This window comes from Mya arenaria, chromosome 17 (genome assembly GCF_026914265.1).
Source record: "Mya arenaria isolate MELC-2E11 chromosome 17, ASM2691426v1".
In the NCBI taxonomy this organism is placed as follows: Eukaryota; Metazoa; Mollusca; class Bivalvia; order Myida; family Myidae; genus Mya; species Mya arenaria.
In genome coordinates this window covers 5,265,562-5,291,522 of record NC_069138.1, presented here as the reverse complement: position 1 = coordinate 5,291,522, position 25,961 = coordinate 5,265,562, and the positions used below count along the sequence as shown (strand labels likewise).

The window sequence follows — 25,961 nt, the reverse complement described above, 5'->3', positions numbered from 1 at the left end:
CCAATGGAACGCATATCTAATAAAAACAGATGAACATCTATACGTATTATTGATGTCATACAAGTAATTTCACAGGGTTTGTCGACAAAAGGTACTGTTGTATTATGTTGTTATGTTGTATTATTTCTTACCGGTAGCTATTTACTGTACGTTTCAATGAATCTCGTACGGCTTACGATCGAAAATTCCCGATTTATCGTATCTTACTATCGTAAGACCATTTAGCGCATATATTATGTCCATAGCTTAAGGACGCACTCTTATTCCCAAATAAGATTACCAAAATGAATAAAATTGATTTGAAATATCAAAAAGGATGACTAAATGTCGAAAACAATGGTTCTTATCAAGGATACCGAAAATTTGAAAGAAATGTGCACAAAAACACGGTATTTCAACCTTATCAAATGATGGTAGATCACTGTTAATCTTTAAGCATTCACCAATCATTTAATATTTTGCATTTTCAGCTTTAAATACACGGTTACAATTATGTTATCAATATTTAATATTTTCCATAAATGCTTATTTAAGTAAGTAGTTAAAGGTTTATCACTCAAATGTTATGTTTGTTTTACATGTGTATGTATTGATTTTGAATAAGAGTGTCACTTTAACGGTGTCCATAAGCATTATTTGGCAGCGTTTCGACTATTAAAAGTATTAAAGGAACATTCAAATCATTTTTCGTGCTTCTTATGATTTTATGTAAACATTACTTTTACCATTAAAAGCCGTCGTATTTTGTATTAAAGACTATGTATCCGGAATAAGATTTAATCAAAACGGAGCTGCCGACTATCATCTGGGACAACAATGGCGACATCACACACATGCCTACTCGGCAAAGGTATTTGGAACTGAATACTAGTAGTTATATCTTTACACAAACGGACAAACACAGTTCTTTGGCAATATTATTTATCTAATATGACGCCCCTTTGGCAGTCAAAGTTAGCTTCACAACAGACAACAGTCATGATCCCAGGTAGGAAGCAGTGTTTCGCTGGATGGACAAAAATACTCTCTCTTTCTTGTGTTTTCCGTTTCTGGACATCTAAGCTTTATGTCATCTTCAAACTACGCATGCTTGAATTCTGGAGCCGAGTTCAAAATTGCAGACTATAAAGAAACAAATTGAAATCTGATGTCCTGGATAAATTCCTTGACACCACACAAGTGAGTTTAATTAAATAAAATTCATTTAGTATAAAGAATGTAAACAAAGTTGACACTTTTGATAAGTAAACTATTGTTTCGATGATAGTATATAAAGAGTGACAAAACATATAAATCGAGTCACCATTCGAACTAAATACATGTATAAAAATCGGTTTGCAGTTAGAAATTCGATCATTTGTGATTCTAGAAGAACAATTTTAAGCGGCAAAACGATACATGCAATGAGCAAAGCTTAAAAATAACACAATCAAGCATGGATGACCTATTTCTCTTTAATGATTTTAGGTGAAATATAAAAATTCCAGTAGAATAACTGCACTAAAACAATTATTTTCACTGCCAAGCTAGTAGAGTAAACATCAACTTAAATAACTAACTTTAAAATCAATTGCAGTTACTTCCCTTAGATCAATATGGACAAACTCACTCTAGAACCAGTAAGGTATTTCAAAATGATATCTTGAACTTAACAAAATATTTCATTTGTTTGAATGAAGATTTTTTGGAAATGAAAACATCTTGCCATTTATAAGGATATTGGCTATCCAGTTCATTAAACGTTTTGTTGAAGATGAATGCTTTTCGTACAAAACATTAGGCGAAAACAAATGATCGAATATAAATTCGTTGTTCTATGCTCCACTCAATATCTTTACGAAGTCTCTGACAAAGTTTAACGAATTTCCTTGAAACTTCACACAGCAATTAACATATGCTCTAAACACTCCACCACTCATCAAATCATATCATCGAAGCGTTGTCTTCATTCTATCATGGAAACAAGCCGTCAAAAAGCGAATAAGACTGACCTCTGAAGTCGATTCTGAATAAATCATATTCGTGTAACAAACTCTGAAACTTGGAAAAAATGTGTTTAAGCCAATGTTAATCCATATTTGTTTTGTTTAGACATTCACATTACACATATGTATTAAGTAAATGGCGAAAAGTGTTATATGGTCAATGTTTTTATGTTCTGTTCAAAAGAATGTATGCACCTATTGTTGTTAGTTTTAGGAACATCAAAGCATATATGAAAGTTTATAGATGAATATTTAAAAACTGTTTGCACCTTAACACTGTAAAAGAAAAAAAAATAAACAAAGAAATGATGAACTATTTATCAACCAGCCGGCGAAGGGAAAACATTATACGTCATCGTCGATTAAAATTACGCGTGAGGGGCTCCAATGAGTTGCAGAGTAGCAAATGGGGTATTCCAAAAAGGGGGTAATTAGAAAAATAAATTAAAACACTAATAAAACACTGAAACAACGCATAATAGCAACAGAAAAAAATGTTGATTTCAGTGTTAGATCGTACTTTATTTCATTCTTGATCATAGATATTTTCATGAATATGTGTTTTTCTATTACGATCTTACACTGAAATCAACAAATATCCTGTGTTTCTTCACAGGTGAATATTTATGCCAGTTTTGAAACATAGTCTTAAAAATAAAAATACTAGACATAAAAGTGAAATCCGCCATATCAATTAATTATTATAATACAGATATGTACAACATGGTTTTACAAAACATCTCATTCAAGCACAAAACGTACGCTTCCAGTATTTATTACAACACAATTGATTTTGCGCAGGTGTTTCAAGTTTTCATCTCGTTTACGTTTTCTTTCGGCGACCTTTTTTTCTCATTTTCCTTCTTACCGTTAGCCTTATCAGTCTTTCTTCGATCGTTCGCGCCATTTTTTTACCCCGCTTTTTTAAGAAGATTCGTCTCCTCAGTTTTCTTTTGAGCACGCTCTTTCTCCGCTTCCTTCTCTTCATCCTCAGCGCTGCCCAATCGATTACAGCGACCAAGGATTGGAAGAGCCCATTCGGTAATTGAAGGGTGATGCAGGTCAAGGAAGATGCTGAAATGGCGATGCTCTTGACAGTCGTACGTCCTCTGGGCGATTCCAAACGCGCTATAGCGCTTTGCTCTAAGTTCGGCCATGTACGCGCCACCAATATCACCTCTACAGGAATCGCTGTTATGATATAGAGAGCATTTACATAGGATGATGAAATGGCGTTAGTGTTTCTTTATAACAGTATTTACTATATCACTCAAACATCATTAATGCAGATATGATAATATTTGAAACGAGTTAATGAATGTATTTGATTTGTAAAATAATTTCAATAAATAATAAATAAATAAACCGATATCTCAAAAAGCTGAAATCTTAGAAACTAGATTTGACGAAATTAATGTCAAATTATACCTTTTGAGGAGATATTATTTCCAATTAAAAGTGAAATGAATTTCTTTTTTAAAGAAAGAAGCGAATAAGTTATCATCAAAGAAATAATGGAATAGGCATTACCATAAACAGCAACGGAAATACTTAATTGTCAAAGACCCGACGGCTAAGCAAAGGCCTTAAGAATATTCTATTTAAGCTAACTGGTTGGATACTGGTTACTAAGCAGCGGCCTAGGTAGAATTCTGCTTTCGATATTCAAAGCTGACTGATAGATAACTGGTAACTTAGCAAAGACCATATACTCTATTGTAAAAGACCCTACGGCCAAAGCAAATTACTGGTATACCTGATAAGTTAATGGTTAATGTAGACGTAACAGTAAAGCAAATACAAATCCCTTAAGCGTTAACACTAAAAATGTTAGTTACCCTTCCTTTCTTATATTTCCGACACAGAAGTATCTGTCAGTATCCAGGTCTGGGTACTGACGCCCACATATGAAGTCAGATTGGATTTCCCGTCGGTTCTGCTTCTGTTTTACCCAGGGTAGCTGTATGATATTACAACTGATATCAATGCAACTCAACTTAAATTGAGTTTACTTGTGAGGTTTTACAATTAAAAAACGGAAGCTAAAAGAAAAGTGCATAAGTAACTGTTTAATTGTCTATAGACACGAGGATCGAAGCCCTGAGAGATATTCAACGAGACCCGACGTCATAAGAAACAATTCACTATAATATATACATGTTTTGGTTACTGACTTGAAACGGTTAGTGATGAAATAGTTCGCTAAAGGCTTAGAGCAGAGGATCTGTCAGATGTAAAAAATCAACTCAACACATCTCAACTTAGCTTTAAATGAGTGGTTGAATGTTACAATAATATAATGGAAACTACTGGGTAGAGTAAAAATAGATCAAGTATGATTAGATTTTCCGTAGTTTCTGCTTCTGTCCTCCCAAGGGCATCTGCCAGATGCTACAATTCATCTCAACGCATCTGAACTTAATTTGAGTTGAGTTGGTATACGTTCGGATACAAAGGAATAAAATGCACACTACAGGAGTAAATTTCAAACTGTATGCTTGTTTATACCAACGAGGAACGAAGCCCTTATAGACACTCAACACGACAATACGTCATCAGATTATACACACATATAACAGTTGTATATAAATACTTCACTATTATCAATACGTGTTTGGGATACTGAACGGTAAACGAAGAAATAATTCACCGAAAGCTTAGACCGCTTTAAGAGATCGTGCATAATTATATTTTATCTTAAATTAAAATATGTTTTTGAATCAAATTGACCTGTCGGGTAAAAGACGGGGAGAGACCCCAGCCGACTGTGAACCCATGGGCCTCGCCATCCAGCACTTTCGAAGACTTCAACCTCTCGAGCGAGTACCTGCATAATTTTCCTGAAATAAAATTGAACAAGGTAAGGTAAATGTTATGACACACAGTGGGGAAAGTCTTTTTAATGACATAAGCCTCTATTTATTTCTGTCTAGTAACTACATCTTAGAAGTAATGAACGTCAATTTTGGTCCAACACAGCCATGTTAACGCACCAACCCTACCAAGCAATTTGTTGTACAGCTTGCCTATACTAATTACAAACTTTAAGATTAACATGTTTTCCCTACGACTGCCTTTTCCAAGAGACTTAGCCCATATTTACTTACGTAATGAACTTTATAAGTTGATAAGATTTTTTTGAATTTTACTTCATTGCCTGGGTGATGCTGACTTTAATGACGCTGATATGTTTAGGATTACACTTGTTGGTAATAGGTTAGCAATTATGAGATAACTGTGAGCTAAACTGTTGTGTGTGACAATGTGGTCGCCCCAAATTTTGCCATTTTTTTGTCTAATGATTCTTGTCTTGTAGCGTTGTGTCTCCTTTTTGATGTAGGGCAAACCATAATCCTTGTACCATTTAAAAGAATGTTATGTTTTAGGCTCATAGGCTTGTCCCTGTAATTCTGTTGTTGTTTTTTCTGCTTATCTAGACAACCTATTCAACTGATCAATTATACATTGAATAACAAGGATAATCCCAGTAGTCGAAAATTCAAAAAAAATAAGGCACACAGGATCCGAGGCACAAGGCAAGGGCCCAAACGTAAAAATACTAGAGCCACAAAATGTTTACACACCACAAACACAAATGCAAACACCACAAACCGACCATAATCATCCAAATAGCTTTACCGATAAATAATATGATTACCACAATGGAACGCTCTCTTAAACAATTATATTATGTGTTCTATTAACTTTCTTGAAATAGAGCGGATAATTCGTGTATAACTACTAACTGACTGGGTGTCCTCATTATCTTTTCATGTAGTAGACACATACTAAATGTCCTTAAATGCAGTATTAAAGGTGCAAAATTAGCCACGTCAGTTTCAAAATCATTTTTTAGACAGTTGACAAATAGTAAAAAAGACTGGTTGTATTTTTGTGTGTCATATATGTGTAAAAAGTCAAGATCTGTTACTGATATGATAACTGTTAAACTCTATTGTATACGAACATGTTCCATCCTCACCACAGAGATAATGCTTGACGAACAGAGATGATGTAAAAGAAAGTATTTTATTTATCTTATTTCATTGATTGAAAGTTTCAAATCTTAAAGTTTGGGAAAAAAACACATTTGAAAACAATATATGTCAAGATTTTAAAAACGTCAAGTTATTTGGATGTTTGTGTGTGTACCGGTAGTTAAACAATACAGATAGAAAGTTAAAAATGTGTGGAGTTCGAACATGGAGGTTGTTCCATGTTTGTTTGATTCGTCTTTTTTGACGTTTGGCTTTCACTGTATGATTATTTCTGCACTACAATACTTCAAACAAGTTACTGCATAAGTTTTGTGGTGGAACAATGAGCCGAGTGATCAGAACTTTGTAAACGCAATCGTTGTAAACTTTCAAAGCTTCACAGCTCTTGAAGTGCCATGGAAGTACTTGTATTATGCTGTACTTATTCATGTTTTAAATATAAAAGCACATCATCAGTTATTTAACTATCACAAACGATCTCGTTAATCACGTTGTTAACTTTAACAAAGTTCTGAATTTTCGGCCAAGTGCGTTGTAAACCTTATGCAGCATCTCAAATACAGCTATTATTGCTGTATAAAGTTATATGGCTCTTGTACTAAGATAACGATTCATTAAGTTGATCATATGAGTATGATCCTATGTTGTACAGAACTCGTGTCTTACCATTTTGATTTTGCGTACATAGTAATAATTGTGTATGTATCAAAACCCATCAAAATGAATAGCAAAACAATATGCTTAAATTTACAGTGACTTATCTTGATCAAATTTGACTATAAAGTATTCTGGATACATTTTACGTTACAAATTACAGAATAGATTAAAGATATGTAACTTAACCAAACTAACTAAACGGAAAGCATATCGGTTTGATAAACTTGTTTAGAGGTGGTTGTGTTCTATCGTCCTCTCCAAAATCGAGGATAGCCACATCATAATCTCGGATGTCATGCTCGTTAGGGACGCCAGTGTAGTTCGGGTGAATATTGACACCCTTGACAATTGGCATCACCTGCTCGTCATCACCTTGATACAACCGCGAATCCCCGAGGTTCACGGTTATCTGAGAAGGAATAGGGCATATGCTTCAGGTTAGACTTTAAGAATGTCCTAATTTATCGTTTCTTTCTTTTTAGTTTTTGGTATACAAACTCGAGTCCCCGAGGGTCACAGTTATCTGGAATGATATCATAACATGAGTGTACTATTAATCACTGTTGAAACTCTACGTGGGCATTGATGGACCTGGTCTACACATACTGATATATGCAAATGACGGGAAATGAGTGTATATTCTTTAGACAGGACTATTAACCAGTCCTGCATTTAAGCGTTCTTTATTAAAAAGGACAGGAACAAGGCCAGTCGTTTTAAAACAAGAACATGGCTAGAGGCACAACTCAATGGCCAAACTAGAAACACAAACGTATAAACATAACATACAAAAACTACAAACATTACAAACAGACCAAATGCGCATCAAAAGAGCTTCACCAAGTTTCATTAGAATGTCCTGAACGGTGTTCCACTTATCGCAAAGCTAACAGTGTTTGCACAACGATGCCGACGATATTAACGATACCGACGGTAGTAACATTTAGGCTTTGACACCATAACTTGTTTCCTTTAAGAGAAAACTGGCTTACACACATGTGTACGCTTAATAATTGGGAATAATATTTATGTCGTTATATTTAATATTTATGTTAATAACTTTGTAGTCAAATAAATAAACAATCCGATACGTATATACGATCACAATGAAATAAAACATACCCCGTTTCGAGTGTAGGGAATCACTTGTCCTGTTTCGCTAACGTCCGACACGCATCTGGCTGACGTCATGAAATATCGTGCACAAAGTAGAACGCCCCCACATGTCTTGCTGTGAGCACTTAACCAGCCAACCCAAGGCCACGCCCCCTGATTATAATAATTTCTCTATAATTATTCCGTTTAATTTAGAAAAGTTTTTTTTTTTTGTTTTATATAAAATAAATAAATTGCTAAAATCCTATTATATAAATACACAAAGGAATGAGCAGATACTTGATAAATCTCCATTAGTATGTGTTCAATATGTATGCAAAAAGCTACAGAAACATGCTCAGTAGCAAAAAGTTTAAACATAAACCCGGTTTAGTGGCAATGGGCAACGCCAAAGACATAGCTAAGATTATGTAAACCAAAAACTACCGATCACAGTCTCTGTAAAACTGGAAATTTGACAACATTAAATGTAAGTGCGGGGCGACTTTCTTTTCAAAACTATATTCAAATATCATTAAAATATTCCTAAGGGAAGATAACTTTACAAATCCAATTATTTAACATTGTGTTGGTTGTTCGTCCTACCAGTCTCTTTCAAATGATAACAAAGCAGTTATTTAACATTTACACTTTACATCTCAAATATAATATATAGAATGTCACTTTACTGTACCTGACTTCATGATATAAAATAAATACAAATAATGAGCTGCATTTTAATAATTAACTATTACAAAGAAATAAATATGTTTCACTAAACAAGTAAAATTGTATTTGTATATCAATTGATGTTTTTGAGATTGATATATACCGGTATACTTGTTAAATTGCCAGATCAACAGTATCACCTTCTTACTATTGTCCGTGCCTTCTGTTATTTCTGTGCTCCCCGAAATTCCACATTTTCCGTAATCTGAAATGAAAACATTCCTTTTTTCAATTTAACCTGATCTGTTCAGTAAACTTCAAGAAGAGTCTCCAAGACCTCTATGCCTTTATCAACGTCTCCATACCGATGTATTACTAATGCAATGGTTCCTTAGTTTTGATTAAATTATTTGAAATAATTGAGTCGCCAAACCTTTATTCATCTATCAATGTCTCCAGCTTATAGATCCTAAAATGTATTTCAGTGGAATAGTTTCACAAATCTATAAACCTACCCCCCCCCCGCAGCTATCCTGTACCTTAACTCGTTTAAATCTTTAATTAATTTATCAGGAATAGTACACTGTTTGACGTACCATTGTTCTTTTTTGCAAGCTTGACCCTTATAAACAGATGTCCTCGAATGATTTGACAAGGAATAGCTTTAATGTTTTACCTTCGTTTGATCGGCTCCGCAATCATTACCCATATAGCGTTTAATTCGTTCAATCTCTGTATCAGGAATATTTTTGCTGTTACGCACCTATGTTTGTTTTCTCTGCAATCGTTACCCATATAGCGTTCAGCTCATTGAATGTAATGTTCCGGTTTAGTTTTACGTATCAAGGTTTTTCTCTGCGATCACGACCCCTAAAGCGTGCAGATCATTGATTATTTATCATGAATAGTTTTTATGTTTAGGTACCTTTTGTTTTCTTCGCAACCATGTGTAACATGACCTTCAGACCCTTGAGTTATTTGTCAGGAATAGTTACACTGTTTACTTACCTTTGGTTTTCTTCAAAATAATGTGGCCTTCAGACACTTAAAATTATTTATAAGGAATAGTTTCACTGTTTACTTACCTTGGGTTTTTCTTTATAATTATGTGTCATATGGCCTTCAGATCATTGGGGTTTGTATTCAAAAACAGTTTCACTGTTTACTTACATTACGTTTTGTTCTTGTGACATATGACCTTGAGATATTTATCAGGAATAGTTACACTGTTCACTTACCTTTTGTCTTCGCAAGTATAACTGTATGACCTTCAGACTCCTTGAGTTATTTATGAGAAATATCTTCTTTGATTTTCTTCGCAATCGTGTGTCATATGGCCTTCAGACTCCTAGAGTTATTTATGAGAAATTTCTGCTGTGATTTTCTTCGCAATCGTGTGTCATATGGCCTTCAGACTCCTTGAGTTATTTATGAGAAATATCTTTTTTGATTTTCTTCGCAATCGTGTGTCATATGGCCCTCAGACTCCTTGAGTTATTTATGAGAAATATATTCTTTGATTTTCTTCGCAATCGTGTGTCATATGGCCTTCAGAATCCTTGAGTTATTTATGAGCAATATCTTCTTTGATTTTCTTCGCAATCGTGTGTCATATGGCCTTCAGACTCCTAGAGTTATTTATGAGAAATATCTTCTGTGATTTTCTTCGCAATCGTGTGTCATATGGCCTTCAGACTCCTAGAGTTATTTATGAGAAATATCTTCTTTGATTTTCTTCGCAATCGTGTGTCATATGGCCTTCAGACACCTTGAGTTATTTATGAGAAATATCTTCTTTGATTTTCTTTGCAATCGTGTGTCATATGGCCTTCAGACACCTTGAGTTATTTATGAGAAATATCTTCTTTGATTTTCTTCGCAATCGTGTGTCATATGGCCTTCAGACTCCTTGAGTTATTTATGAGCAACATATTCTGTGATTTTCTTTGCAATCGTGTGTCATATGGCCTTCAGACTCCTAGAGTTATTTATGAAAAATATCTTCTTTGATTTTCTTCGCAATCGTGTGTCATATGGCCTTTAGACACCTTGAGTTATTTATGAGAAATATATTCTTTGATTTTCTTCGCAATCGTGTGTCATATGGCCTTCAGACTCCTTGAGTTATTTATGAGAAATATATTCTTTAATTTTCTTCGCAATCGTGTGTCATATGGCCTTCAGACTCCTTGAGTTATTTGTGAGAAATATCTTCTTTGATTTTCTTCGCAATCGTGTGTCATATGGCCTTCAGACTCTTGAGTTTATTTTTTAGGAATAGTTTCCATGTTTACGTACTACTTTTAGCTTTTTTGCAAGTTTTAGCCATATGACTTTCAGGCACTTGAGTAATTCATGAGAAATAGTTACACTGTTGCATATGCAAGCGTGACTCATTAAGCCTACTTATCTTTGAATATACTTACCGTTGAAAGTAGATGAAAGTATGTCTCCTATATATTTCAGATCATTGAATTTTCTTATCAGGAAAATGTGATCTTTTGTTGGCTCGCTGGCTATTTCCTTCAGCATGAGTTTGTTAATGTTCCTTCCAATTCCAACCGTGAAGAGCTCGTATCCTTCTTCTGTTGTAAGTATTCAAATATAATTGAATTTTATTTATTTTATTGATTGTTTCTAGTTACATTTTAAGTGATTGCAACTGATTGTAAGCGATTGTAACTGATCGTTAGTGATTGAATATGATTTAAAGTGACTGTTAGTAATTGTAAATGATTGTGAGTAATTGTGAATGATTGTAAGTGATTGTAAGTGAATCAAAGTGACTGTAAGTAATTGTAAATGATTGTAAGTGATTGTCAGTGATTTGAAGTGACTGTAAGTAATTGTGAATGATTGTAAGTGATTTTAAGTGATTTAAAGTGACTGTTTGTATTTCTGAATGATTTTTAGTGATTTTAAGTGATTTAAAGAGACTGTAAGTAATTGTAAATGATTGTTGGTGATTGCAAGTGACTGTCAGTGTAATCAAATTGATTTCATCGTCAATACATATCTGAAATATATAAACTGCTATCAAAACACGTCTAAATATAGTCAATACCAGTTGTATAATAGTGAGTGTATTCGCCACTCGTGAAAATATGTTTTTCTATGACACTTTTGAAATATAATACGATCTTACACTGAAATGAACAAAAATCCTCTATTTATTATTTAAACAAGTGGCCCGTTATTATCACACTTACAAATCAGGGTAACGAACTTTTTATTGGGGAGGAATTAAACAAGCCAATAAAGTGCCTAACACCACACAATCAGAATAATGCAAAGTTTCGTCCCAAGTTATAAACCAGTCACATAATTTTATTTCGGTATTGGCCGATAATTTAAACACATCAAATGAACTAAATTTACAAAGCTTTTAGGGCTTTCAAATAAATTCTTGTCATAAGTTTTAAACTAATCACAAATAGTATTCCCCGTATTGGTTAAGGTTTTACGTAGTTAATAAATTTACCCTTCAAAAGAATCAATTTATGATTTAGACTGTCGCGTTCTTTAACCGTCTGCTCACCGTCGGTGATCAGGAATAGAGCTTTGTTAGTTCCATGACCTGCTCGTTGACTACCTACGGTAAGATGAAAAACAAAGTTAAGATAAAATGAGGTAAGCAAAGATATGCTTAGATCGAAAAAACAACAATTATATATGATAAGATAAACAAGAGCTGTCGTATGACAGCGCGCTCGACTATACGCCACTTTGTCTTAAAAATGAATTCATTGTATTAAGGATGAGATGTAGTTGGGTGACCTAATCGTGTGATAGACATTAACAACTGAGTGTAGTATGAAGTCCATTGAATGAACAGTATAGGAGTTATTAGTGAAAAATGGAAATTGCCCTAAACTTTTGACTAGACACAATGTGCCCTAAATTTTAAACTTCCTGAGGCAATCACGCGGTCATAATTGGAATCTAGGATGTCATATCATCTTTATGTGCGATGGTCCTGGATTATGAGGTTAATTAAAAGAAGGGTATTTAAAATACAATTGAAAATCCCAACTAGTCCTAAAACTTGATCTAAATGCCAATGCGCGGGCGAGTTGTTTTTTAATTGATCGAGCTAAAAAGATAAAATTAAAAAAAAAAAATAACAAAAATAAACAAGGACCATAATAAAACTGTGTGAAGTATTAAGTGAATTAAATGAAGAGTATTGAAGTTATAAGTGTAAATCCCAACCGGACGCCGACGAAGATGCCCACGCAAAAGCCGACGGCGGGGGCGAGTAGTATAGCCCTCCTTATCCTTCGAATAGTCGAGTTTAAAAACTACGGTATGGTAACAATGATGGTAATCTTATTCCTTAGAAGATACTATGTTGTCGCTCCATAAACATAAACAAACTTAATACAACATCAAAAACAACAACTTCAGTAACAATAACAACAATTTAACAATAACAACAATATTTCTATAATCTCCAAATAACAACTTAATATATTGAAATAATTTATTCAAAGTGCGAAACAGCATAGTTTCTGCTATGAAACAAGAATAAGGATCTTTTCCATCTGAGGTCAGCTTTCTTACTACTTCCTTACTAGAATAAACAGCATGGAATTATGCTTAAACGATCAGCCCGTTAATGTTACACTTTAGACCTGTACACGAAGAAAGCTAACGACAATAACTCGTACGTGTCACAGTTCTACTATGTACGTACCGACTATCTTACTGAGATGGATTCGTATGATGATGGTGTTTAGAACACTTGAAAAAGATGTGCCACCCCCAGTTGTCTGCAGAATAAATCAAATATTATGTTTAAATGAAAAAAAAAACAATATGCTTAAACCTTATTCATATTTTGAAAAACGTAATATAATATTAAAGAACAAACGTATGTCTCTAACATTGTAAATTAATAAACGATATTCATTATTTACCTATTATTTCCTTTACCATATTTAACAGCAAAAGCAGCTATCCATATAACAGTACCCGTATCATGTTTGTTCTGTATGCAGCCTAGAAACTACTTATGGGTTGCTAGACTTAGCGAGACAAAAACAACTGGGAAAACTTTTTTGGATATATAACATGACCGAATTCAATTTAAGTGTGTAAACATGTATCTGTCGAGACCGCATGTCGAGACGGATACGTGTTTCCTCACCGAAGAAGACGTGCTACAGGTCACCAGAAAAACGTCTTATCATAATTTCCCCTATATATATTCTGTGTAATATGCTGTCATATGGACAAAACAGCCTCTGTAGTCCATATCAACAAAAAATACGCAGATGTAAACATGTCAATAGCTGTTTTTACATGACACCACAAATCGTGGCAGTTTTGGGGAAAAAAGTCCGAAAATCCTTTGTACTCGTCGCGAGCTGTAATCAAGACAAGTTGTAAGTTTCATATTAATAATTTACCTGGTAAAAATATAATTTACTGTAGGTTAAACGCGTTATTTATACGATGGAAACTTCATGTACAAGCCCAGTTTTAACAACTTGGGGTAAAATATATTCACTAAAATAAAGGCAAACAATTTTAGAAAAAGACAGACTATACAAACACCAAACTTGATTAATAAATTCATACTTTAAAATCTTACTAATATATTTTAAAGGGAAAACTGCTTTTTCAAATAGAAAACCTTTCTAAACAGCTTGTAAACCAAACTAAAGTGTTTAGTACAGACACACAATGAATGGTGATCATATAAATATCATAAATATAAATTAAGAAAATGAAAATTAGAAATGAATAGTTTGCCGGAAGCAGGGATCGACCCAGGGCCCTGTAGGCCAGCATTCAGTGATGTATTACACCTTGGTAGAAAAATTATATAGAAGGATTTTATCTCACATATAAACATGAAACTGAAACGAAATTTGCCAAAGTTTGAATGTTTAAAGTAAGTAATATGGGATGTAATGAACATTCTTTAGAACAAAGCTATCACAGAATTTGCTATCAAGTACACTGAAAGTAAATGCTTTCTAATCCAAAACAATTTATCTATTTATTGTTCTTTTAACATATTAACTGACGAAATTTGAATTATTCATTATACATTATTATAAATAATTAAAAAATGTAGGGAGCCTATAGGTATTTAATTTCAGTTTGTGACCGAAAAGTACCCTATTTAAAGTAATAAGGTGCGGAAATGGCACGGCTTAAATGACTCGGGCCGAAATCCTAAGGGACTAAGCTGTCTGAATACCTGTAGTATGCTGTTGTACACTTTAATGATAAAGTTACCGTTATTTCGTTGATTTTGGCAATGGTTGAGTCCACCGTGCGCACATTCTTGTCATCAATTTGAAGATGTAGATTTGCGGTGCTTGCAAACGTTAAAATAGCGAACCGGGTACCATTTTTGCCTAGAAATAGAGCCACCATGGGGTTATTTATGCATATGATAAATTAGTTTATTTTTAAATGAAAACTTATCTTGCAGTTTAGTCACAATTTAAATAGAGAGGTTGCGCACCGCGACGTGTTCGGGCATGTGCAATATGGACATAGGTGTGTGTTCTACGTCATGCAGATATGTGTACATTATTGGCGCCGCACTGGAGTGCGCGCCTATTATGAAATGGGAATTAATTTTAGTTAGTGGTAGGAGCGGTTTTTAAGTTGATTGACAGTTGGGTTTAACTGTTATTTTATTATGATTAAAAAATGCAAATGGATGGCGATTGCATGGGTGTTAAAAATGCTATTTATGGTTGAATAGATTGTCTTCAATCTATCTTCAAAACAATATATCGGAAGAACGACAAATAAGTTTAATAACTGTTCCCGTTTCGTTTACGTTTTCCGATTGGTTAACTGTAATATCATGTGCCGGAAATGTAAATATTCGGAGGAGTTCCGAATGAAATGTAAAATGTGTGGACCGGTAATTATGTGAATGGGAATAATTATGTTTTATGTTGTTTTGTTATGTTTACTGCATTAATAAACCATGAGGTAAGATGTTTTCTTTAATTTAATCGATATTGGAATTAAATGTTCACCTAACTTCATTTGTTAATGTGTTGAAGGTGACATTAGTAAAATTTTATTACGATTGCCCCCGAGTTGTTTTATTTTTAGAACACTACACATATCCGGATGTTGCTATTTTTAGAACCAGAAGGTATTTCCCCGCTATTCATAGGTCAATAATGGAATTTCTACATCGTCGATTTATAGTTGGAAACTCGGTGAAGTTTTGTCATGAATATACGTTTAAAATAAGTAAACACTAAAATTGCACACTGACAGTTGATTACGATACATCTAACAATTTTAGTCATTACAGTAACACATGGATTATAAGTGAATTATACGCGTAAGAGAAGATTTTCTGTCGAAAAAACTAATGTCAACAATCAGCATGGAACTGGGATATTCGTATCAAAGGGCTATTCATGTAAGTATCCCTGAGTAGTTGTGTAAGTTTATGTGTTCAAAAATGTTTGTTTTTTAATTTCTTTGGAATTCTTAAATCATTTTTATTTGCTAAATGTCAAGACAGCGTTTTAATATTTCTACATGTTCTATAAATATACATGTTACATACAGTACTTTACATCTATTTATAATGCACCAGTCATTTGTAACCACGGGACTTTGACTTTCTGTCCAGCCAACCCCGGGGAAAATCCTCGTCCTGCGGGGACGAACTGATGGTCAAATCCTCGCCATATGCCCCGTACCCCAGGGAGCCTAGGTAAGGCATATTCCCTGCTATATTTTGCTCAAAGACAAAACCACCGCATTCACCCGGCACTGCGGGGCCACCTGAAAGGTAAAAACACAGCCCATTTCCCCGGCTTTCCCCGGCATATCCCCAGACCTGGGGGCCGTGGTTACAATTGACTGGTGCATTATGTACATGTTACATATTTTTAAATGTACTTATGTACATCATTTATGTATATGATATGAGTATGTAATCTTTTATTTGATTGTTTTATCTTAGAAAAATATTAGACTTAAAAATACCCATTATTTGTTTACAAACTGCATATTTTCAAAATAAACCTGTATTAAAAGATATGTACATGGTTTCGGGCTGGAAGCCACAACAGCTTGGACACAAGCGACATTCATTTGCTTGGTGTAGGTCTCGTTGAACGCCATACTGTTGTGAATCATTATCAACCATATGCACAACAACTACACATTTGTGCCTACCAACCCTTAATCTTGGCTAAAACGGATATTAGTGCAGAATGTATAATTAATACATGAGCATTTGTATTTTACGGTTGTAGTTTCTGTTGGTTGATAATCAGAAGTCTAATTTCTTTCAGGCAGGAAAAGGACTGAATATTACTATTATATGAAGAATTCCAGCCTGCATTAAATACTTTGTTGGATCATTGAGACAGATTTGACATCCATGTCTATCCACAAGCCAGTCACATCTGATAGAGATGATGTGAGTATTTCATATAAAACATATTTGAGTTGGTGTATGTTGTTTTATAAACTCACTGTTTTTAATAATCCAGTGGTGGTGGTGGTGGTGGTGGTGATTGTGGTGGTGATGATGAATTTTATTGATAAATTTAGTAATTTTCTTTATATTATATACATGTATGTATCAGCTTATTGTTGTTGTTTTTAAATAATGTTGAGAAATATTAAACTGTTTATATTTTATTTTGTATATGTATGGCAGTAATATTATCTATACAAATTAGTTAGAAAGTACTTTTTTTTCTTTTACAGCACTAAACATTCTAGATGGGTAAAAAACCTGAAGGGGCATGAAAACCAAATCAGCATTGACTCAGCATTGAGTAATTTTCATCTGTGCACACACTACAAGTACAAACGCATGGGAACAAACCAAACTTCAAATGGTGAAGAGTGAAGATTTATTGTGAAAAATTCTAAATGTTAGAATACCATTGACTAAATAAAACAAATAGACATCGATTACCAACGGAGACTGTTTACATGTTATAATATTAAAAAGACATTAGTTGAGAACTTTCACTCTGACATTTTTGGAGGGGCATTACCGCCTACTTAGTGTTCTTGTTTCTTTATATATTTTAATTTAAAAGTACATTCATTGTTTTTAAATCTGAATTCTGAGTTAGTATCACAAGTAAAATTCATTCATTTGAATGATTACATTTTATGAATAAGTCCAATCAAGCTTTTTACAAGAAAAAGGTTGATTTTTAAGCATTTTATTAGTTATAAAAATGTATAGTTACATGACATTATGTATATTTCCTTCAAAACTGAACGGTAAACTATCATAAATTGTCTTTTAAATTGTTCATTAGTCATCATAGAAAATATTTAAAATGATTTCAGCAGGTTGTCTTATTATTAACTATTTTTTATGAATTCATAAAACTGCTATATATTTTTAAACATCGAAATACTGCTCTGTTCCGAAGACTCACAAGATCAATCAAAATGATTTTTTTTCCATGTGTATCAATAATATGTTCGGTTGAACTTAATTTTTCTGTTAACTGAAGTTTATTTTACCAGAAACTGTTGTGTTTATTTCATAATCTCTGATAATGTAAAAAAATCAAATATAGACAAAATATTTTTAATTCACAGTAAAAGATCTTCAAAATTTGGATAAAAGTCACATAGTGTACCATGATAATAACTATGTTGTCGGTAAAAGCTTTATAAAAGTGTGTATTACTTATACCTTAATTCAGTATAAATAATTATGGCCTTTAAGGATTTGTGTTTTCATATAGATTTCCTGTTATATTGAGCTTTGTCAAATTTTGTTGTTGTTTTGTATTATGTACAATTACTACTTCTATTTCAACTTTTGTCTCATTTGTCAAATTGAATTGTTACATATTTAAGTAAAAAAACACACACACTATTTTTAAAGATGCACTCTTACTCCCAAATAAGACTTATGATAATTAATATTATTGTTTTCATTTTTCAAAATGGGTTGATAGATGTCAACAATAATGTTTCTAATGAAGGATCTTGAGTTCAATTTGCTAATTAATAAGAATGAACATAAAACATGGTATTTCTGCCTTGTGATACTATAGTAGACCACAGTAAATCTTTTAGCAATCACCAATCATTTAATATTTGTCATGCTTTCTGCTATTATAAACAGAGGACAAGCTTGTTATCAGTGAACGATATTTCAGTAAATGCATTATTTAGTAAGTAGTTATTGTTTTTTTCATTCAATTTGATGTGTGTTATAAATACAATTATATGTATTGATTTCAAATAAGAGTTTCACTTAAAAGATGCTCATTTAAAGATAATGAACAGACACACAAAAACTAGACACATTTGATACTAATTATATGAATGATATTGTTTAGGTGACCTCTGATTTGTTTTGGAGATATTCATAAATGGGTGTTATTCTTTATTGTCTTCAGTTTCTTATACATTTAAGGATTTTTATAATTGCTTTTCTGGTATATATTACAATGTAATTTAATGCAAATGAAAACACACTTTAAACTAGACACATTTGATACTAATGATATAAATGATTATTGTTTACATGTACTCTGATTTGTTATGAAGATATTCATAAAGGGGTGTTCTTCATGTTATTATACATTTTGGACTTGTTTTCGTATTGCTTTTCTGGTATATATTCATTTAATGCACAAAGAAATTATTTTAAGTGTTCAGTATCACTTTCACACATTGTTTACTATTTATTTTATTTTTTGCATATTTGGCCTATTTATGCTTATATGTGCATTGTTGTATTTCAAAACCTTTGTGAAAAATAGAAACAGTATTATTTCTTTCATACATAGTCTGATACATATTCAGTTTGAATGTGTAATTTTTATCATATTTGAAAAAATTGCCATTGTCCAATAAGACACATGCTGTTTTTGTGTTAATATCAACTAAAAACATCCATTTTCAACTCTTCTGTACTATGTAAATGAAGAAGTTAACATTATAACTCCATTAACTAGATTTTTATGCAATTTTACATTACATTTTAGTATTATTAAACAGCTAAAAACAAGGCATGTTATGTTATAAATCCATTTCATCTAGTAAACAATGTTCACTTTTTGTATAACATTTCAATAATTATGTTCTATTTATGTTTGCAACTTTACAGTTCAATAATTATGTTCTATTTATGTTTGCAACTTTCGGACGAAATGATAATGTTTATTAAAGTACTATACAAATTGTTAAATTGTTATTTCATATCACTTCTTCATGATGAATGAGGTAACTTATTCTTTCCTACAGGTTGTCGTTCAAGCATGGTGACGTTGCCCCCTCCCCCTATATGATTAGAACTGCAGTGTACATGAACAATAACTCTATTTCAGCGTATTGCAAGAGTTATTCCCTTTGTATCTTTTCCTGTCCGGAGCATAACTAGAAAACTACTCTTTTTGGAATTTCATTTAACATCATTCAATGGTATTTAGCACAACGAGAGGAAGTGCAGTGCACAATGACTATAGCTGTTTTTAAGCTAATTACATAATTATTGCCCTTTGCCGCTTTTTCTTGACCAGAGCATTACTTTAAAACTACTTATGGTATTAAAATAAAACTTGGTATATGGGTATGTGGCAATGACAAAAAGTATAGTGCACAAGCACCCTAATTCTGTCGTGTTCATTAATGTACCCCAACCCTAATGAAATGTTCAACTTGAAAATCTTCAATTTCAATGCTTTTGCCTATGTTGTCATGCAGAATACTACAAATATTTTGAGAATTTCATAGATGCGGTTCAATGCACCATAATATGCTTGTTGGCCTTGACATTCCTTGTTTTTCAACATATAAAAAAGTGCATAAACTATTAAAGGGCGCCCTTTGATGCTTTGCATCAATGGTCTTTCTTGTAGACGTTTAGAATGGCATGTACATTAGCACGATGAGAGTGACCGTACGTCTTGCAGCGAGCCTCAATATGAATTTGTACAAGTACATTTTTTCTTTTTATTTTTAAAACTTCCATTTATTTCTTACTATTGCTTTTGCGAGGTTCACTTTTAGTTATGTCTTAAATCCATTATTACAAACAAAAACTCAATTTCAAATTGATTCAACGAGTTATTATGACTTAAACCATATATACCGTATATCAGTCTGACAACACATTAAAACTATAACAAAAACACGTGTATGTACCATACCCTGACAAATTGTTGTTTCATTGCATTGCCCTTTCCATTGCGCTAGCCTTAATTGTTTATGGAATGTTATTCCTTATTTATATAATGGATAATTTACCTCCTTCTCTATCTGCAGACACGCCATATTTTTGGACTAGGATTGACATAAATCGTTTTGCAAAGTCGAGCGATTCTGACCCAATACTGGACGAGGTATCGACAGCAAAGATGATGTCCAGGCCTCGGTTATCGACGCTGAGACTCCCTTAAAAACATAAAATTCACTTGTACAATGTTATATAGTATTTTCTACCACCTCAGATAAGTAGATCCATAAGTTTGGCCATGGTGGGAATTCTATACTCCATCCTCAGATAAGAAGATCCAAATATCTTCCCATGCTGGAAATTCTTATATCATCTGTAGCATTATGAAAACCTTTTCTTGTGGCAATATTTAAAATCCTAAAATTATTTCTCGCTTCAAACTGCACCATAAAAATGTTTTCACGCTCCGTTCAAGAAAGAATGCTGCACTCTCATCAGTACTGTTTAAAGATCGAATTGGCTATTTACAAATTCACTGTGCACATATCCATGACAACAACGAATTATCACATCGATAGTCAAATCGGTCTTGGCATAGTTCTTTCTGAAGAGAGTGGAGCATGATATCTTGAACAGGGCGTGAAATTTTATTTTTGACATTTGAAGCGAGAAATAATTAATTAACATTCTAAATATTGCCACAAGACAAGGTTCTAATGATGCTACAGATCACAGCTTTCAACAAGGGAGGTAATTACAATATGATGACCATTAAAAAAAGAGAGTTCCATACGGGTATCATTGCCCTTGGGCAAGAATTGAATTTCTAGCATGCTTAAATTTTTGGATATACTTTTCTCCCACCTCAGATAAGTAGATCCAATAATTTAACCATGCTAGAAATTCTTATCTTGCCCACGGGCGAAGATAAAATGCCCGTATTGAACTCCTTTTTAATTGTCGCCACATTGTAATTACCTCCCTTGTCAAAGACAGTCGTCTGTAGCATCATAGAAACCTTGTCTTGTGGCAATATTAAGAATGCTTATTAACTATTTCTCGCTTCAAATGTCACAATAAAAATGTTTTCACGCATATTTCAAGAAATAATGCTCCACTCTCCTCCGAACTATTTAAAGAACGATTTGACTAGTAACATAACCTGAATCACTGCGAGCATATTCATGACAACCACGAATTATCAAATATCCATACGCATTTATTTTCACTACGCACAAAAGAGTTCCAGCAAAAATACATTTTTACTTAATTTTGTTTAACTGAGGTGGGAGAAAAGGCATCTACCATAGCCGCTCGTATAAGATAGGTTCATCCCGACCCTCGCGCAGGGTATTTTGCGGAAACTCGGTAAACCTCGTTTCCGCAAAACGCCCTACGCTCGGGTCGGGATGAACCTATCTTACACTCTCGGCCATGAAAGATACTTATAATCTTAGGTGGGAAAAAAGTTCATCCTACGCATCTCGGTAAACCTCCTTTCTGCAAAACGCCGTTCGGTTTGGGATGAGCCAACTTGGGATCTTACACTCTCTGCCATGAAATATACTTATAATCTTTGTTTCCGTCTACATATCGGAACTGAAATAAGTACAACAGGCTTCACCGTTCTTTAACAGGGTGTGGTTTAACCCACAGTGAACTCCTTTTATTATTTGCCTTCCGGTGGCTTACAGAGATTTATAAGTGAAATAAAAATGATATTTCACTGTTTCAAACACAGAGAAAAAATCATTTTGATAGTTTCACTGTTTTAAAATTTAAGCCCGCTTACACAATTAGATCAAATTAGAATGCGAATATACGTGTTTAAAAGAACCATTTGTAATTGTATTTCTAGTCAAACTAATGCATATGTTAGTCAAATAAGAAGTTTATAATTCTTGCCGTTATTTTTACCTTTTTTTCGATAAATGAATAATTATTAACTAGTGTAAATATTAACAAAATGAAGCAAATATAAACCACAAATTGAACAAGCGATGTATCCCGTACAAGTTCAAATAACAAAGTTACCGTTAGATTTGAACTGATTCAATGTAATTTATTCATTCATATGCACCACAGAAACAGCATCGAATGGTGAACTGTAGGTTTGCAGTTAAGAATTGTTTCTACATCTTATTCCATAACAGAAACGGCACTTACAGCAAAGCAATGTAAAAGTTGTTAATTTGTACGGACCTCTACTTTAACAAAAACACAAGGTGGCATTAGAATAAATACGAGGTAGCCGACTTCCTTTGCCTGACACCAGAAACTGTCTTGGGAGATTGTGATGGTTCTTATGATCAGCGCGCTTAGGGGTGCAACACAATTTCAACTATGTTATTTCCGAAATGACGTTCCTTTCGCATTTAATATGGCGAGCTATTCTGAAAACCTATAATAATATATGCCACCTCATGTCATTCCTTGTCATTTCAGGTCACCTCGTGAACATGTTATTGTTTTGTCATTTCAGGTCACCTCGTGAACATGTCATTTCTCTTCATATCAGGTCACTTCGTAAACATGTCATTTCTTGTCATTTTAGGTCACCTCGTGAACATGTCATTTCTTGTCATTTTAGGTCACTTTGTGTACATGTCATTTCTTGTCATTTTAGGTCGCCTCATGAACATGTAATTGTTTTGTCATTTCAGGTCACCTCGTGAACATGTCATTTCTCTTCATTTCAGGTCACTTCGTAAACATGTCATTTCTTGTCATTTTAGGTCACCTCGTGAACATGTCATTTCTTGTCATTTTAGGTCACTTTGTGTACATGTCATTTCTTGTCATTTTATGTCACCTCGTGAACACGCGATTTCCTATCATTTCAAGTCACCTCGTGAACATGTAATTGTTTTGTCATTTCAGGTCACCTCGTGAACATGTCATTTCTCTTCATTTCAGGTCACTTCGTAAACATGTCATTTCTTGTCATTTTAGATCACCTCGTGAACATGTCATTTCTTGTCATTTTAGGTCACTTTGTGTACATGTCATTTCTTGTCATTTTAGGTCGCCTCGTGAACATGTAATTGTTTTGTCATTTCAGGTCACCTCGTGAACATGTCATTTCTCTTCATTTCAGGTCACTTCGTAAACATGTCATTTCTTGTCATTTTAGGTCACCTCGTGAACATGTCAATTCTTGTCATTTTAGGTCACTTTGTGTACATGTCATTTCTTGTCATTTTATGTCACCTCGTGAACACGTCATTTCCTATCATTTCAGGTCACCTCTTAAAGACGACGTTTCTTGTCATTTTATGTCACTTCGTGAAAACGTCATTTCTTGTCATTTAATGTCATCTCATGAACACGTCATTTCTTGTCATTTCATTTCACTTCGTGAAATCGTCATTTCTTGTTATTTCATGTCACTTCAGGTCACCTCTTGAAGACGACGTTTCATGTCATTTCAGGTCACCTCGTGAACACGTGGTTTCTTGTCATTTTATGTCACTTCGTGAAAACGTCATTTCTTGTCATTTAATATCATCTCGTGAACACGTGATTTCTTGTCAGTTCATTTCACTTCGTGAAATTGTCATTTCGTGTCATTTCATGTCACTTCGTAAAAACATCATTTTATGTCGTCTCGTGAACACGCCATGACGACTCGTTTCTTGTCATTTGATGTCACGTTGTGAACACCTAAGGTAAAACACATCACTCGTGGCGAAGCCACTCGTGAAATATAGCTTTTGGTGCTCACCCGCTGAAATATATTCCGATCTTATACTGAAATAAATAATTATCCTCTAATTAAACCCAACGTTTCTAGTTGGTTACCCAAATGTTTATAAATGAAGATATATTGATGCATGTGTCGTCTGTCGCTTTCTTTTTGTGACGTTGTGTGTTTCTCAATCAATGCTCTCGAATATGATATATTTTAAACATATTTTTAGGCTAAAATAGCTATCAGCAAACTAAACATTGAAACCAACTATGTATGAAAATCATATTTCAACTATACGCAAAACTTTGTTTTATTAATTAAGTTTTTATCATAAGTAGTTTCTTACTTCCATTGGAGTTTTGCATATCTAATATCAGTACAATATTTTTGTTACCGATTTTATTTAGCATATTCACATATACAAACAATACATACCTTCGCAGATGGTGACGACAAGAAATCCAGAAAAAACGACACAGAGTAATAGCCGTGACATTGTTGGATTTCAACTCCGATATATTTGAGATCTATGGATGTTACATTACAGCTAGGTCCTTATCGTCCCTGCTAACGCTAACAAGAACCAAACACTTAAAGCCAATCAGACCCGGATGCATTTAATTGCTGTCGTTGAAAAATGTTCCTTTAAATAGACCGCCAAATAGCCTATTTACTCCAAATAATTTATTAAGCAAGTATATTATAATTCCCGTTTTCTCGTACGCAATTTTATAATAAAACGAAACATTTTGTCTTTGGGCAAATCTGGACCACAGATTGTTAAATAGTGCATTCTTGTCCTCCATAATACAATAATTTTATAGTTAAGCTCAATCATTCTACATTTTTAGTATGTTTTGCAATGAACATACCTAAAAAAGATATGCTTTGTCATGATTGCTAAACTTGGACAGTCTTGAATAAAACTCTAAGTAAATGATAAAGAGTTTTAGTCGACCAGTCAAATAACCATTCAATTTATTTATTATAGGGAAATGAGTTTGGTATATTTTTATTTTCTTTCCAAAACACAGTGTTTGTTCACAGTAAGTTTGGCTTAAATGTCAGATGACATACGAAATATAAAAACCCGTATTATACTTGACAGCTCTCCGTGCTTATACAAATTTATACGTGATGTTTACGTGCGATGTGGACTACGGTAGGTCCAACGTATGAAACCAATCTGGTATATACAGGTTTACCAGAATTACTTTGATTTGCAATTTCGGTAAGTTAACTATATCGTTATATTTGTTTTCAATTGTTTTGTACAAAACATGTTTAGTTCGTTGAATTACATTTACTTTATCAAAAGTCATACGCTAGATAGAGCACAAGAAACTCTATTGCCCATCCGTATGTCTATAAAAAGAAACCGAAAACTGCATTAGAACTTCTTGTACTTCTTTTCTAGTGCATTGGCTTGTATAAAGAAGTTTATTTGTTTTGGGTTCGACAATGTTATGTTATTTTCGCGTTCTGATCTATAATGGATATACAGGAAAAAAATTGTTATTAATGTTTTATGAAATACTTAGGTATGTATCTTTTCTGACCTTGATTTTAAAGTTTGCATCAGACCTTAATATCTTGAAACTAGCTTTTAGATATTCGTGTGCATTCTAATCGGATAACATTATAACAATGTAAATGCATTTGATTTTAAGGACAGTTCACTATTAAACCTAGGAAAATAC

At 33.4% G+C, this 25,961-nt stretch overlaps 1 protein-coding gene across 2 annotated transcripts; it reads right to left on the bottom strand.

Moving 5' to 3' along the window:
* Window positions 1–834: 834 nt before the first annotated feature.
* Window positions 835–24,820, bottom strand: LOC128222764 (complement C2-like). Of its 2 annotated transcripts, none has more exons than XM_052931877.1 (12): window positions 24,697–24,820; window positions 20,642–20,788; window positions 14,654–14,775; window positions 13,101–13,176; window positions 11,943–11,996; window positions 10,831–10,989; window positions 8,605–8,669; window positions 7,763–7,909; window positions 6,836–7,049; window positions 4,716–4,825; window positions 3,824–3,945; window positions 835–3,176 (listed from the first exon to the last, which is right to left on the bottom strand). In XM_052931877.1, the coding sequence occupies exons 1-12, from the start codon at window positions 24,755–24,757 to the stop codon at window positions 2,897–2,899; spliced, it is 1,557 nt and encodes a 518-aa protein (XP_052787837.1). In that variant the 5' UTR covers window positions 24,758–24,820; the 3' UTR covers window positions 835–2,896. The 2 variants fall into 2 exon arrangements, with proteins under 2 accessions (XP_052787837.1, XP_052787836.1); XM_052931876.1 differs by having other exon boundaries at window positions 837–3,176; window positions 11,886–11,996.
* Between the last annotated feature and the right edge of the window lie 1,141 nt (window positions 24,821–25,961).